Source organism: Cnephaeus nilssonii, assembly GCF_951640355.1.
Source record: "Cnephaeus nilssonii genome assembly, chromosome: 12".
In the NCBI taxonomy this organism is placed as follows: Eukaryota; Metazoa; Chordata; class Mammalia; order Chiroptera; family Vespertilionidae; genus Cnephaeus; species Cnephaeus nilssonii.
In genome coordinates, this window is record NC_137083.1 from 77,224,453 (window position 1) to 77,239,512 (window position 15,060).

At 54.6% G+C, this 15,060-nt stretch overlaps 1 protein-coding gene across 1 annotated transcript; it reads right to left on the minus strand.

Moving 5' to 3' along the window:
* Window positions 1-5,376: 5,376 nt before the first annotated feature.
* Window positions 5,377-13,801, minus strand: ASB10 (ankyrin repeat and SOCS box containing 10; the record flags this gene model as incomplete). Its single annotated transcript, XM_079786732.1, has 5 exons — window positions 5,377-5,562; window positions 5,822-5,935; window positions 9,935-10,454; window positions 13,071-13,338; window positions 13,492-13,801. The coding sequence occupies 5 exons, from the start codon at window positions 13,799-13,801 to the stop codon at window positions 5,377-5,379; spliced, it is 1,398 nt and encodes a 465-aa protein (XP_079642858.1).
* Window positions 13,802-15,060: the final 1,259 nt, after the last annotated feature.

Below are 15,060 nucleotides of genomic sequence, written 5' to 3' on the forward strand. Positions count from 1 at the left end.
GTGAACAACACTAATGTCAGGCTAATGCATTAAAAATCAGCACCCGAAAGACACTGTTACCAGAGTGGGACAAAAGATGGTGGGACCCAAGAAGGGAGCTTTCTTTTGTTATGCTTGATTGACAGTTCATCAGAGAGGTAAAGGGAGAAGAGTGTGATTTCCATTCAGTCCTGTTTGTGGGCTCTACATTAAACTCAGTGAAACTTCTAAGATGAGTCTGGTGGGAAGATGTTACGAGGGAGAAAAAAAGAGGTGGCTTAACTTAGGTCTGGGAAGCCCAACTCACTACTAAAGAACAAGGATAATCCTTGTACATCCTTCTAAAGATATTTGTCAGAACCCTTTGTTAAATTAACCAAGCGCTTCATGGTACCAATATGGAAGACTGGACTGTAAAGTGTATTGTACTTAAAAAGTGAGATAGAGGTCAGTACTTGGTTTGATGGCTTTAGAGTACTGGATACACAAAAAGAGGCTTATTGACTTGATAAATTATTGAGGGAACTTTTGGGCTACAAACTGAACTTAGAGCGCTATTAGTAACAATACCAATCAAATAAACCATGAAGGAAGACCCATTTTTAAAAGTAATTGCATTCATTTTTGCATAGGTAATAAAATCAGCACAAAGTTCCAAAAGCTCAAAGGGTGTATATATATTGAAACATCTCCCTCCCACCAGTCCTTTCAGTAAAAGACCACTTTAATAAGCCTGTCACTCTCTGGTGGGACAGAATGGATTAGTCAAAGAGCTGGTGCAAGGATCAAGTGAATATGAGGAAATACCTTTCAAAATGAGTTCTTGCACTACTAGTAAATGGACCAAGAAGAGCAATGTAGTCAAGAATGAAAGCCCCCCCTTCCCCCAAAAAGAAAGAAAAATAAATAGAATAAAATAAATGCATTAATTCTTAAAAAAAAAGAAAGAAAGAAAGAAAGAAAGAAAGAAAGAAAGAAAGAAAAAGAAAAGAAGAATGAAGTCCCCAAATCAGTGACTCTCCTATCAGTACCAAGGACAGAAGCCGTTGCTGTCAAATCTTTACCAAGAGAAAACTGGTTCTCCCCCTGAATCCCAGAACGGGTCCCTTGAGGGTAAGCACCTCCTCTCACTGTCTAAAATGTTATTCTAAAAGTGCTTCTTTAATTGTCCATGTGCTCTGACTTGTCCCACTCCCACTGTTCCATCTGTTGGGGAGATGCTCCTGCAGAGGAATTTCATTTTGAATCTATTCGCTCTACTTGTACAAGTTTATGCTGGAGCCCATGATGTGGCCTCCTCTTCATTGATTAGAGGCCGGAACCTAGGATGCCAAGAATGAACACAGTATTCTAAAGTCAAAGCCAACAGCCCTTATCTGGTTTGGCTCAGTGCATACAGCCTCAGCCCTCGGACTGAAGGGTTGTCCCGGGTTCAATTCTGGTCAAGGACACCTACTTCAGTTGCAGGCTCCATCTGGCCTGATCCTGGCTGGTCAGGGCACTTGCAGGAGGCAAACAATTAATGTGTCTCTCTCACATCGATGTTTCTGTGTGTGTGTGTGTGTGTGTGTGTGTGTGTGTGTCACTCCCCCTCCCTTCCACTCTTTTTAAAAACTGTATTTTTATTGATTTCAGAGAGGAAGGAAGAGGGAGAGATAGAAACATCAATGATGAGAATCATGGATTGGCTCCTCCTGCACACCCCACACTGGGGATTGAGCCCGCAACCCAGGCATGTGCCCTGACCAGGAATCGAACCGTGACCTCCTGGTTTACAGGTACATGCTCAACCACTGAGCCGCCGCCTGGAGTCTTCCACTCTCTCTAAAAATCAATGGAAAAATATCCTCTGATGAGGATTAACAAAATAAACCAAAAAAGTTAAAGCCAACAGATAACACTCAGGGACGGGAGAGTCCACTGACGGTGGGCAGCGTTGGGCCCTGTCCGCGAGTACCCTCTGGTGGCAGCAGAGTGCAACTGCGTCACCGCGAGAGCGCCTCCTCGCTTTAGTCCGGGAGGTGCCCCGAGGGCAAAGGAATAGGATCAGGGCAGCCTCCAGGGACCAGCACGCAAGGGGCCCTGCTGGGTGAGTGCACTGGTTGGGCATGAGGATTGTACACGAGAGTCTTGAAGTCCAGTATGCACGCGTGTAGGTTTGTATGTGTCTTGTTGTGTCCAGGTACCTGAACCCTGCGTATCTGCTGTGTTAAATGTGTGCTGTCTGTGTGTGAGCACGTGTTACACGCGGGTAGGTTGGTGGTGGGGAGGTCCGCGCCTCCAGTGCAGGGCGGAGTCCTCACGGAGGCGTGAAATTGGTTTGGAGCAAACACATTACGGAAAGCAATTACCGGGGAGAGGTTCTAGGCCCGCGGGACCGGCAGCCAGGAGGCTGGGAGGAAGCTACATGGCTTGCAAGAATGTCTGGGTGTCTAACCCTAGAAAGGGCCTTCCTGGCCCTGGCCGGCTGCGGGGAGCTGCAGTTGGGCAGCAGCCTCTCCTGCTGACGACTCCGCACTGCCTTTCTTCCCTCCCCCGCCCCCCTGGAACCGCTCCGGATGTGGCCGGAAGTCCTGGCCCCTTGCCCTTGGGAGAGGCTGCCTTCTGTGCCATCTTCCCAGGTGCCTGCCCGCCTCGCTCACCTCACTCCTCCCGCCCCCAGCGCCTGCTCCCGCACGCCGTTTGCATTCACTTCATTGCCCCCTGCATTTGAACTAATTATTCACACACTTGTTTCTCAGATTAGATGGAAGACCCACTGAGGGCAGGAACAGGTCTCATTCCCAGCTACGTGCCTCGTGCCTAAAACCCAGGGCTCAGGAAGCAGAAAATGAATGATGTGGACGGTATGAAACAGAATTTCCGGGGCGGGGGAGGAGGTAGTAGAGCATACAGGGGAATAAACGGTGATGGAGGGAGACTTGACGTGGGGTGGAGAACACATAATACCATATACAGATGATGTGTTGTAGAACTGTACACCGGAAACCTATAATTCTATTAACCAATGTCACCCCAATAAATTCAATAAAAAGGAAGACATTTTCCGTCAAAATGCATAAACAGGGCTCTCTCAGGAAAGCCAGGCATCCTCTTAGAACAGAGCTTTAAACATCTTCCACAACCCAACGACCCCACATCTGTCCCCCCGGACCGACCCTCGTCCTGAACTCTAGATCCACGGGTCCAGCTGACCTTGTCCCACGGCCTCTGAGATGGATGGGAACTGGAGTCCCAAAGGGAACCCGATTCCGCGGCCGCCCGCCCGCCCGCGGCCTGCTCACCTCCCCGCCTCGGTGATCAGCACACCGCGCAGCGGTTCGGGCCTGGGTCGCCCTTCAGCGAGTCCCGGGGGTCTGGGAAAGGGCCTGGCCCCCCAACAGCCTCTGACTCCCGCCCAGCCCCGCCCGAGCGACCCGTTCAAACCCCCGTCAGTTCACGACCCGCCCCGGCTGCTCTCCACGCGCTCGCACGGCCGGCTCCTCCTCGTCACTCAGGCCTCAGGTTAAAGCAGGTCACCCGCCCAGAGAGGAGGCGTCCCTGCCCCCGCCCCGGCCTCACACGCTCCCCATCTCCGTCAGTCACGTGGGAGCTCCTCCCGGAGAGCCGCTCCTTCCCGCCGTCTGCTTAGCGCCCCCGACCGGGCGGGCCGCGCCTGGGCCCCCGGAGCGCCGGAAGGGGCGGAACCTGAGCGGACACCGGGGCTTCTCCCAGGCCCCGCGCCCTCCGGAGGCCCCAGCACGGAGGGGCACTCCCGCACACGCCTCGCGGAAACCGCTCCGTGACGCGTCTCCCACAACCCGCTCCGACTTGTCCCTGAGGCGGGACCTGGAGGCCCACGCAGCCCGCCATCGGCCTGACCTCCGTGGGCCTGACCTCCCGGCGCGGGCCCTCCCGTCAGGCGTCCGTCCTCGCGCAGCGCCCCGCAGCCGCCGGCCAGCCCAAGGCCAGAGAGGCCCGGTGGGAAGCCAGGCTCACTCACCTCGGGCCCGTCCGCCTCAGCGGCTCCTTCCTCAACCCGCGAGCTCCGCGCCCTCCAAGCCTCACCCCCGCCGCCTCGCGCCCTCCAGGCCAGCCTAGCTGTTGGCGGGAAAACCGTGAACTTCGGCGCGTGCGCACTCCGTGGCCCCGAAAATCTGTCTAGCAACCCTGTCGTCACGGATTACAGTGCACTTGATTGGCTGCTCTGCGGCTCCGGTCAACTCCGCCTCCCTCCCTCCCTCCCTCCTGTCCCGGCAGGCCGGCTCCTGGCTGCTGGGGACCCCTGCAGGTTCTTAAAATCCTGGTACTGCAAAGACCCCCAGGAACTCCCTCCTGTCTTGTTTTACAGCCCAGAGTGGGGAAGAGACGTACTGGCTAGAACCCAAGGGTGTAACTCTCAGTTCAGCTCCTGCCACCTCAAAGCTAAACTGAAGGAGCAGATCAACAGTGGGAGGAACCAGTGTGCATCCGATGCTCCCTGACCTACAGGACAGGGAGGAGGGAGAGCTTTTGGGGGTTTATTTTTTCTAAACCTCGATCTTCCACTCTCTCCTGAACCATGGTTACCCCTCCATGCTTGCCCACCTTGTCAGTTCAAGTTGGCCTTTCTGTCCCTCCCCTCCCCTCCCCTCCCCTTCCCTCCCCTCCCCTCCCCTCCCCTCTCCACTCCCAGCTACCTTTACTGTCCTGCCCCACTGTCTGCACGGCCTCATCTGCTGCGGCTCTGCCCTAACCCTAGTCATCTACCTGCTGGCTGTCCTTTGGGACTTTTCTGACACTCTCACCGGGCAGAGGGGCAGGGGTCTGCCTGGGATCCCTCAACAGCTGGTGGATGCCAGAGGGGAAGGTGACGCAGCTGGCACCAGGGAACAGACCCAGTCTGCCCATCCTGAGGCCCCAGTGAGTGGGCCAGCTCAAAGGCAGGCCTGTTGGAGATAGAACCAAACAACACGGGTCTGGAGACTTTAATGTGCATACAGGATTTGGACTGCCCAGAGGGGACCTCAGGAGACCCCCAAGAGGAGAGTATCACTTGCCATGAGTCCTAGCTCTCTCTCCAGCAAACATGTCCACCCACCTCTCCCTGGTGGGAATGGCAGCATCCACTCTGCCTGGGGAGATGGTCCTCCTGCTGGGAGGGCCACCTGGGCTTGGGTTGGTTCAGTTCAGTCCTGCGTTCGGTGCACTGTGAGAGGCAGGCCAGAGCCCCCGGAGTCTGGGGCATTTGCTGTAGGCTCTCTCAAAGTGCAGTGTTCATCTGGAAGGAGAGGTGTGCATTCAGAGAGCTCCAGTGCTATGGGAGGCTGGCTGGTCCTGGCCAGGACACTGCCCCCAACTCTCCTCTTGCCTCCTACCCTCTCTCCTCCCCCCAAAAAAGATCTCCTGCTGAGACTGTCCACAGAGCCCAGCACTCACCTAGTAGAGCACGTCCTCAAAGTCCAGCTGCAGGTAGCGGAGCAGGCGGGGCGGCAGGGGAAGGCGGGCCAGGGCGTGGGGCAGGCAGGCCTGCAGGTGAGCTCGGAGCACACAGCGGCTCAGGTGCTGCAGCGATCTGGGCTGCCTCACCAAGGCGAAGAGGGAGGAGTAGAAACGGTGGTGCTTCTGGGGATAGAATGGAGGGCTCAGCGAGGCAGCCTGGGACAAGCGGCACCCATTCCTCCCACAGGGGTGGGCTGGTGGCCGTGCGGAGCTTCTGGAGCCTCTGGGGGTGTTCACTCTAAGTTTTCTTCTTCTGGGACATAAGAGGGTCTCCGGATAATGTCTGTGGGGCAGAGTGGGGGGACCCATGGGGTTTCCTTTAGGAGGTGGGAGTCTCTTGGACAGGCGGAGCGACTGTGTGGTCAGGGTCCTGGAGTCTAACCTGCAGAACTTCAGGAGGTACCAGCCCCGCGGCCTCCTCAGGAAGCTTCATGACACTGTAGGTGTTCATCAGGACCTCGATGGTGCGCGGGGATGTGCACCAGCGTTCCAGCACCTGGAGGAGGCGGGTAGTGAGTGTTCCCAGGGTTACCCCACACGGCAGGTCCCAGTCAGTCCACCCAGGATGACCAGCCAGCCCAGAACAGCTGTTGTGGCTTTAATTACCTCCCCCAAAGGCTAAGTGGATGTCCTAATCCCTAGGACCTATAAATGTGACCTATTCAGAGACAGGGCCTTTGCCGATGTAATCAAGTTAAAATGAGGCCATTAGGGTGGGTCCTAATCCAATATGATGGCTATCTTTATAAGAAGAGAAAACAGAACACAGACTTCACACAGGGAGAATGCCCTGTGACAATGGAGGCAGAGATTGGAGTGATGAACCTACAAGTCAAGGGACGCTCAGGATTGTGGGCAGCCACCAAAAGCTTGGGGACAGGCATGGAACAGATTCTCTCAGAGCCTCCGGAAGAAACCAACCTTGCCCACACCTGGATTCCAATGTTCCAGCCTCCAGAACTGTGAGGGAATACATTTCTATTGTTTTAAACCACCCAGTCTGTGGTGCTTGGTTATGGTGGTGACAGGAAACCAGTATGTCAGTTAACATTTCTATTGTGCACACTCTATGCCGGATACTTTTCTTAGCACGTTACATGTATTAAGTCTCTTAATCCTGTCCCTACAAGGTACAACCTATTATCCCATTTTACAAACAAAGGAAACTGAGGCTCTCTGCTGCTTGTTTCTGGATGGAAAAGGGGTCCCTGAGCTGAGGTTGGAGCTCCTGAGAGGATAAAAAGATTAATGAATTCTCCTGATGCCAAGTGAGGGGTAGAGACAGCTACAAGGGGGAGGGGGCAGGGGAGCGGTTCTGGGCGGTCAGGGAGGGATTCACAGATCAGGGGCCTGGGGATGTGAAGGTGAGGAGAATTCAGGAGCCCGGAGGGCATTCAGGGAGAAGGCACCAGACCAGCAGAAGCCTGATGTAGGAGATGGGGTGGGATCTCATTTCTTCATTCAGCAAATATTTACTGAGGGCCACAGTGGGCCAATCACCGGGGAGCTGGCAGTGAGGAGGACAGACAGGTAAGGAAGTTTCTATTTCAAAAGGAAAACACAGCTTGAAGATATGCTGCTGCTAAGAAAAATCAGTAGGCTCAGAGACTGTGTGTGGCTGGGAGGGCACAGTCCTAGGTGGTGATCAAAAAGGCCTCTCACCCTAGCCGGTTTGGCTCAGTGGATAGAGCATCAGCTTGTGGACTGAAGGGTCCCAGGTTCAATTCTGGTCAAGGGCATATGCCTGGGGTTTTGGGCTCAATTCCTAGTAGGGGGTGTACAGGAGGCAGCTAATCAATGATTCTCTCTCATCATTGATGTTTCTATCTCCCTCTCCCTCTCCCTTCCTCTCTGAAATCAATAAAAATATATTTAAAAAATTTTTTAAAATCCTGTCTGAGGATGTGGCCTGACACAGTGAGGGGCAAGCTATGCCAGGGAGCTGCCCATGCTGGGGGACCATCCACGTGGTCAGAAAGGCCACCATGCACAGGTGTGACACACACAGGTACTGTCATACCCACCCACGCCTGCATGTAATACCCATAAGCAGATTCGTGCTTCATCTTCTCCATTTCTTGCTATATGTCAAGCTACCGGCCACAGATTCTTCGTAAAATCTGAGAACAGCCAGGTGCCATGTTCCAGGCAGCATCTCTGTACATACCCCACTTCCCTCCCCACACACTGGCATTAGGGGCTTTAACCCCCTGCACAAGGAGAGAAGACGCAGGCCGGCTGGGAGTGCTGCATGTCCTGTGCACGGCCAGATAATGGAAGCAGGGGGAAGGCCTTGTCCAGGAAGCAGGACCCCGGAGAAAGCATCAACACACCCACAGCCCTCTGCTTCTGGCCCTGCATCCGGGCAGTGCTCACCGAAGCTGCCCCAGCTATCGGCCCAGGGCAGGCTCTTTTCCTCACTCCTTAGAGCTAGGAAGTTGCAAGCTGGTTACATTGGACTTCCCTGCTCGACCTGCTCCTCCTGCCTGTCCTTGGGGCCAGTCTCTGTCTCTCCTGGCCCACGCTGATTTGTCTCTGCGCGCTGCCTGGAATGCCTGTGCCTCCAGCTCTTCAAGCCCAAGTCCCCTCCCCTCCAGGAACTCTCCTGCGTTCCAACCTGCGTCTCTCTCTCCCTTGTCTAATGATACCCTGCATTGGGATAATGCCTAACAGCTTCCCAAGTGCTTTCACATACACGATGTAATTTCAGAACAAGGCTAGCTAACAGGTGCTGCACACGAACTCCAGTTAGACCCTGTCCAAAGAGCTTTCTGTGTGTAAACTCGTTTAGTTCTCACACTAACCTAAGAATCGGGCATACTGTTATGTTCCTATTTTGCAGATGAGGAAACTAAGGCCCAGAGAGACTAAGCAACTTGCCAAGGGTCACCCAGATAGTGTGCCTGGCTCCAGAGCCTGCACTCTTAGTCGCCACCTACCTCAGAGGTTGTTGGGAGGACTAAGGGGACCCACGTAACAGGTCACACACCTTCAAACAGTGTCTGGTGTGTGGGCAGGACTGTGCTGGCTCTTACTGTGACCCACTGTGCTCCAATAGCTTTTATCACTGTTGGTCGCAGGGAACCTGGGTTCAAAAAATTCCAGGGACTTGACGATAGTCACACGAACAAGCATCAAAACCGGGTCTCCTAAGTGCTCAGTCCGGTAGGGTGGCTCCTAGAGAACTGGCTGGGGCTGGCAGTGGTCCCAGGTGGGCCACGGAGACCCCCTAAGCAGGGAGGAGGTGTTCCTCACCAGAGAACAGGCAACACAGCCGTGCCTGGCTAACTGTCCAGTCGTGGGAAATGGATCCCGCACTTTCTGATCGTGAAGGGATGAATGGGGCTCTTTGCCATGTGGCCCCCTTGGTCTGGGAGGCAGGGAGGAGCAGGGCCAGAGGGGCAGGCAGAGGGGTCCTGGGAAATCCGCTTGCTGTTCCACCTCCTCCTCCCACCCCGTTTCTGACTACGGGAATCATTAACTGTCAGAGCCACTGTCAGATTACAGGGAATTACTTGTCTCCTAATTATCTGGTGTTAATAGGAGATTAATTAGTGTTAATTGTTGATTTTCTTGTATTCTCCCAAAGGGGAGACCAATCTGCCGAACTCTCAGGCTGTTTAATTATTTGGTCTTGCTTGGGAATCTAGACAAATGCTTCTAGGCTTGTGAGTGGAGGGGAAAGGTAGGGACAGAAGGGGAGCATCCAGGACAAGGCGAGGCTGGACGGAATAAACAGGGAGATAGGGCAGGGAGACCTGCCCACAGCCATATTAGTCCTGACCCAACCCAAGACCCAGTGCCCTTTTGACGTCATATAGCCACCTCCAGACACGACCCTGCATGGGACAGGGCCCCCTGCCAGGGCATCAGTAACACACGTCTTCCAGTTGAACGCCCCTTTGGGGAAGTTAACATAAGTTAAGATACAAATTGGAAATTGACAGTGAAGGATTTTTTCTCAGGTGCCAGATCAGCTGCGCGGGACTGGGTGATGCCTGTCCTGCCAAGCACTCAGAAACCAGGACCAAGCTCGTCTCGAACCTCGTGACCCGGGCTCATCACCTGCTTAGGGGAGCCTCGCCTGAGCTTCAAGTGTCTCACTGATCAGCCCACAGCCAAGCAGAGCTGCCTAAGGGCTTTTTTTATCAGCTCACTCCTGTCCTCATCAATCCTGGCTCCTCCTCTCAGACTCTTCCAATCCTTTATAATCTGGCCCCACTGCCCTCAGTCCACATGGAGTGCACATGTATATGTATACACATGTGTGCACATGCATGCACGTTCACACATGTGTGCACACACACACCACACACCACACACACTCCTCCCCTGGTCTGTGTCCTCACCTCTGCCCCTGTTGGGCTTTGCTGGCTTGTGGAATGAAAGACAGACTGAACTGACCTATCAAATGCCCAAGTGGCCTGGGCTGCACACAGGCCTGGTCTCCTGTTCCCTGGCCTTCGTTGCCCTCCCTCTGCCCCCAGCCCCGTACCTTGGGGAGAGCCCCAGGCCAGATTCGGACGGCACCGTGGTTGAGCAGAGCTCGCACTGCGTGCTCTGGGCTCTGGGCCACGGCCAAGGGTGGACCCTGCAGAGCACAGTGCAGGGCTGTGTGTCCCCCATAGTCCATGGCGTTGACACTGACGCCACAGGACAGGAGCAGTTCCACGATGGCCGCATAGCCGCGGAGGCAGGCCAGATGCAGGGGCCGCCGCCTGTCCTGGTCGGCAGCGTCGGGGTCGGCACCAGCTGAGAGCAGCAAGCGGCACAGCTGGAGGCAGCGGGCTGCGGTGGCCTCAGGGGCGGTGGGGGGCGTGCAGCGGGTGTCACAGGCAGCCAGCAGCGGTGTCCAGCCTTCAGCGTCTCGGGCATCTGGGTATGCACCCCGTCTTAGAAGTAGGTCTGCCAGCTCCACATGGCCCAGCCGGGCGGCCACATGCAAAGGGGTCTCCTCGTTCTCCTCGGACCGACCATCCACTTTCGCCCCAAACCTCAGGAGCAGCTCTGCACATCTAGTGAGGGTGAGAGGGCGGTGGGAAAGAAAATGGGGCGCAGCCCTTCACCCCTGCATTTCCGCCAGCTGAGCAAAGCCAACACCGGGGAGCCTTGGGTGGCTCCTGGTTCAGTATGCCCTCACCTCCCATCTTGTCACTGGTCATCCAGCATGATTCTGCAGGATCGACAGTGCCCCCTTTTCCAGTCCACACACACCCTGCAGGGATAGTGCACTAAGCCCCCAATGGCAGGAAAAGCCACAAGACGCCTCGGTGCACTCACACCCGGCAGCGTCTGGGCCTTACTGCGCGCACTTGCTTCCTAGGGCAGGTTCAGATGGGGAAACGGAGGCACTGAGGGCGTGAGGCTCTCACCCACGTTCGCACAGCTAGTAAGGGGAGAAGCTGGCCTTCCAGTCCAGGGACAGCAGGGGCGTTAGAGGGACTGGAGGAGGGAGTGGGGAGTGAGGCCTGGCAGTGAGCACAAACAAAAACAAAACTGACCAGCCAGATTTGCCCCACGAAAGGTCGCGTGCACCAAAATTCAAGGCTAAAGGCATTAGCCTCTTTGCTAAGATAAGCTCCAGCTTCCTCATCTGTAGAATAGGGATAATTGCTGAAATCTAGACCTAAATGACGCCGTTGTGGGCAGCATATGCCTGAAAAGCTGTTTTCATGAGAACTCTTAACAGCAGCGTTAATGACAGGGAGAGGTGGGTGGTACAGATGATGATGGATCATTATCTTATCCTGCCCACATTTCTGTGTTTGAAATTCTCCTTAATGATTTTAGATATACATTTGCTTACTCAAGAAAGGAATAAAGATTCATCACTGGGTGTCACTTCAAGGGGGCTGGGCTGGGACATGGCCAGAGCTAAAAATAGGAGCCCTCTGAGGCTGATGAGGTCAACAGGTGGAACTCTGTTGTCCAATCAGTAGCCATCAGCCACATGTGGCTATTGAGCACTTGCAATATGATTAGTACTAATTGATACACACTAAGTGTAAAATCACATCAACTTGAAGATAGTACAAAACAAGAATGTAAAACATCCCATTAGTTTTTTGGGTTTTTTTTTTTGCTATTGATGATATGTTTACATGATAACATTGTGGATATATTGTGTTAAGTGAAATATATTATTAAAATTAATTTCAGCTGTTTCACAGATATTTTGTATACATAGGTTCACAGCAGCATTATTCACACCAGCCAAACATGGAAGCAAACTAAGTCTCCATCAATAGATGAATGAATAACTGACATGTGGCATCTACATGCAATAGAATATTATGCAACCTTTAAAAAGGAAGGAAATTCTGATACATGCTACAACACGGATGAGCCATGAGGACATTATACTAAGTGATATATGTCAGTCACCAAAGGACAAACACTATATGATCCCACTTATCTGAGGTAGTCAGAGGAGTCAAAGCCATAGAGACAGAAAGTAGAATGGTGGTTGCTGTGAGGGGAGGGGGAATGGGAAGTTATTGTTCAATAGGGTTGGAATTTCAGTTTTGTAAGATTAAAACTTCAGGAGTTGGATGGATGGTGATGATGGTTACACAACCATGTGAATGTACTTGTATACTTAGAAATGGTTAAGATGCTAAATTTTATGCTATGGGTATTTTACCACTGTTTAAAAAGTTAATTTCACCTGTTTCTTTTTCATTTTATGATAAGGCTGCTAGAAAATTTAAATTACCTACGTGGCTCACACCCTCGTTGTATTTCTCGGGGACTATGCTGGTATAGGACGTGTCCTCAGTATGATAAGTCAGTGGAGCCTCTGAAAGCTGACGAGGTTAACAGGTGGAAGAAGGTCCATGAGAGAAGGACCCAGGATAAAAACTGGGCACCATTCAGGGGCAGGACGTAAAATTTGGCAGGTGTGTAGTCAGTAGAGAGAGGGCCTCCGTTGTGGGTGCAATTAAGTCAACGGTTCGCAAAGGCTTCCTTTGGGGGATCCCATGCTCAGAGAATTGTGAGGACCCATCCTCCAAGGCTCCCTGCACATAGGGCGTACTTATTTGGAATATTCCATACAGTAAACAATGCCTTTGTCACATTTGGATACATCTATTAGTTTCTTATGAGTTTGGTTAGCTGGACTCAGGCCCTGCGCCCATTACTGAGGGTGCCTGCCATTCTGGAAATGCCCGACCTGCCAGAACCAGACCCTGTCCCCGGGGACCAATGCAGACTCTAACTGGAAGTCACTGTCCTTACAGCCTATCTGGATCACTGGACAGTCGATCCCTGAGGGCAGGACTGTGCCTCAGTTGCTGTAGAACACATGAAAACTTTATGGCACAGGATGGATCCCCAGAACGAATCCAGACAAGTTCTCCAGTGCAGGCCATGCGGCTGACCCCTGACACAGCCCACCTCCACCTCTGGGGAAGCAGAAACGGTCCCAAGTTCAGGCCATTCCAAACTTCCTGGGACCAAGGGTTGGATGGTTTGAGGAGTAATTGCATCCTGACTCCCCACCTGAGCCCTGATTCCCCCATCCAGCCCACCCAGCCTGCTAGCCCCTGACATGCTCCCCCAGCCCCCTTGAGGTCATAGCTTTGTCTCCCCTACGAGTGGGATGGGGGTTAGGGTGAGAAGTCACTCACTCGAGGGTGCCAGCCCCCCGGCAGAGGTGCAAGGGGCGTTTCCCATCCTGGTCAGGGATGTCGGGGTCGGCTCCTGCCACCAGCAGCGCATGGACACAGGCGGTGTGGCCTGCGGCACAGGCCTCATGCAGGGCGGTGCGGCCCCCGGGGGCACCGTCTGGCTTTGCCCGCCGCCTCAGCAGCAGCTGCACAACATCCGCGTGGCCCCGGCTGGCCGCCACATGCAGTGGGGTGGTCAGCTCCTCTTCGTAAGTCAGAGACCAGAGTCCTAGGGAGAGAGGAGACACCGGCTCAGATCCTGGAGGGAAGCAAAGAGCTGCCAGGTAATGAGGGAGGTGGACAGAGGCCGGGAGGAGGGAGCCCAGAGCTCCATTTCCAGCCTCCCCTCTCCTGCTCAGACCCCCCATGCCCCTGGCCATACTCAGAGCGCGAATGTTGAAGCGGTAATCCCTCCATCGCTCTGGGTCGCTGGTATCAAAGATGGAATCTGGTGCCAGGCCAGTGCTGGAGTCGGCGAGGATGCTGGAGACGGAGCCCACGTCCCCGGCCAGCAATGCCTGCCAGAAGGCCAGGGCAGGTCCTGAGGCTGTGCGGGTGACGATGGGTCCCGGGCCAGACTCTGGGTGTTCTGCAGACCCACTGCTGGGCTTCTCCACCAGCCTGGCACAGAGGGCACGTCTGTCACCTGGGGGCTCTTCCCACCCCCTGCACTCATCTGGGGACCAGCTCATTAGGGCAGAGTGTGAGCATATGGGAAGGGGGTTCCGGGGGAGGAGAGGTTGGGGCCAAAGGCAAAGAGAGACAAGGAAGAGAAACACAGACAGATGGAAGGAGAGGGTCTCTGTCCCTGAGCTGAGCCTGAGCTGAGCCTGAGCTGGCCACGCGGTTCGGCAGGAGCTATTCTGGGCTCCACATGACTTCACTCCTGGGCCAAGGTTTAGGCAAGCCTTGGGGTGAGGGAGAAACTGCCAGGGGCTTCTTCTTTTCCTTTAGCTCTTGCTACCTCTGCCTGATGCTGTCAGCCCAGCCCCCTGGTTCTCAGCCCCATCCCCGGCAGCCCCTCACCTCTCTGGCGGCTGCTCCATCGAGGCTCAGCAGCCCGGCTCTCCAGCAGCAAGTCGGCTGTGCTGTGCGGGGGGAACAGCTCCAGCAGCCTCCCCAGGTCTCCGGTGTACAGGGCGTTCTGCAGGGCCATGTCTCGGCACAGCAGCGGCGATGGCCGTGGGGGCTCCCAGTCTGGGCAGGACTGAGGATCCCAGACTCGGCAGGCAGGGGCTGAGGGGAGGCACCCCGGGTGGTGTCCCGAGTAGGGAGGGGAGCCCCTTCTCCCAGGCATGGCTAGTTTGTGGAAGAGAGAGCCAAAGAAGCAGGACTCAGGTGACGCCAGCGGGCAGGCACTGGGCCTGAGCCAGGCGAGGCCCGTTGTGGGAGGGGCCGGGTAGCCGGGCCATAAATAGCCTGGACTGTCCTAGCTGTCAGTCCTGGGGAATGAGGCTTAGGCTGGCAACAGGAACTGGGGAGGAGCCTGGAGATCGAGTGAGGATGGAACCCTCCAACCCCGAGTTTCACCCTGAATTGTTCGCAGCCGGATTGAAGGGACGACCCAGATGGTGGCACCAACTGTGGTTCCACAGGGAAAGGAAAATGGAGTCCGGAGGTGGGAAGTGATTGGCCCCTAGTGTGACAAGTTGTTGCAGAGCAGGGACTGGAGGGTGGGGGCTCTCTAGCTGCCATTTCTCATTCTTTCTCATCTATCATGTGCTCCGCCAAGAGGCCTCCAGCTGCTGGGGCCGAGGGCGGGCAGGTGAGTGCACATAATTTTTTCTGTCTTCCCAAATGTCACCAATTAGCCCCACATCGTCACCCTCCCCAACCTAAGGGAGGGATTCAGAGTAGGAACAATTGCAGAGAAGGCCCCCTGTATGAGTTACCTCCTCCGGGGGTGCTTAGGAAGACAGGCTCTGCCCAGGGGAACAGGGATCCCACCCGC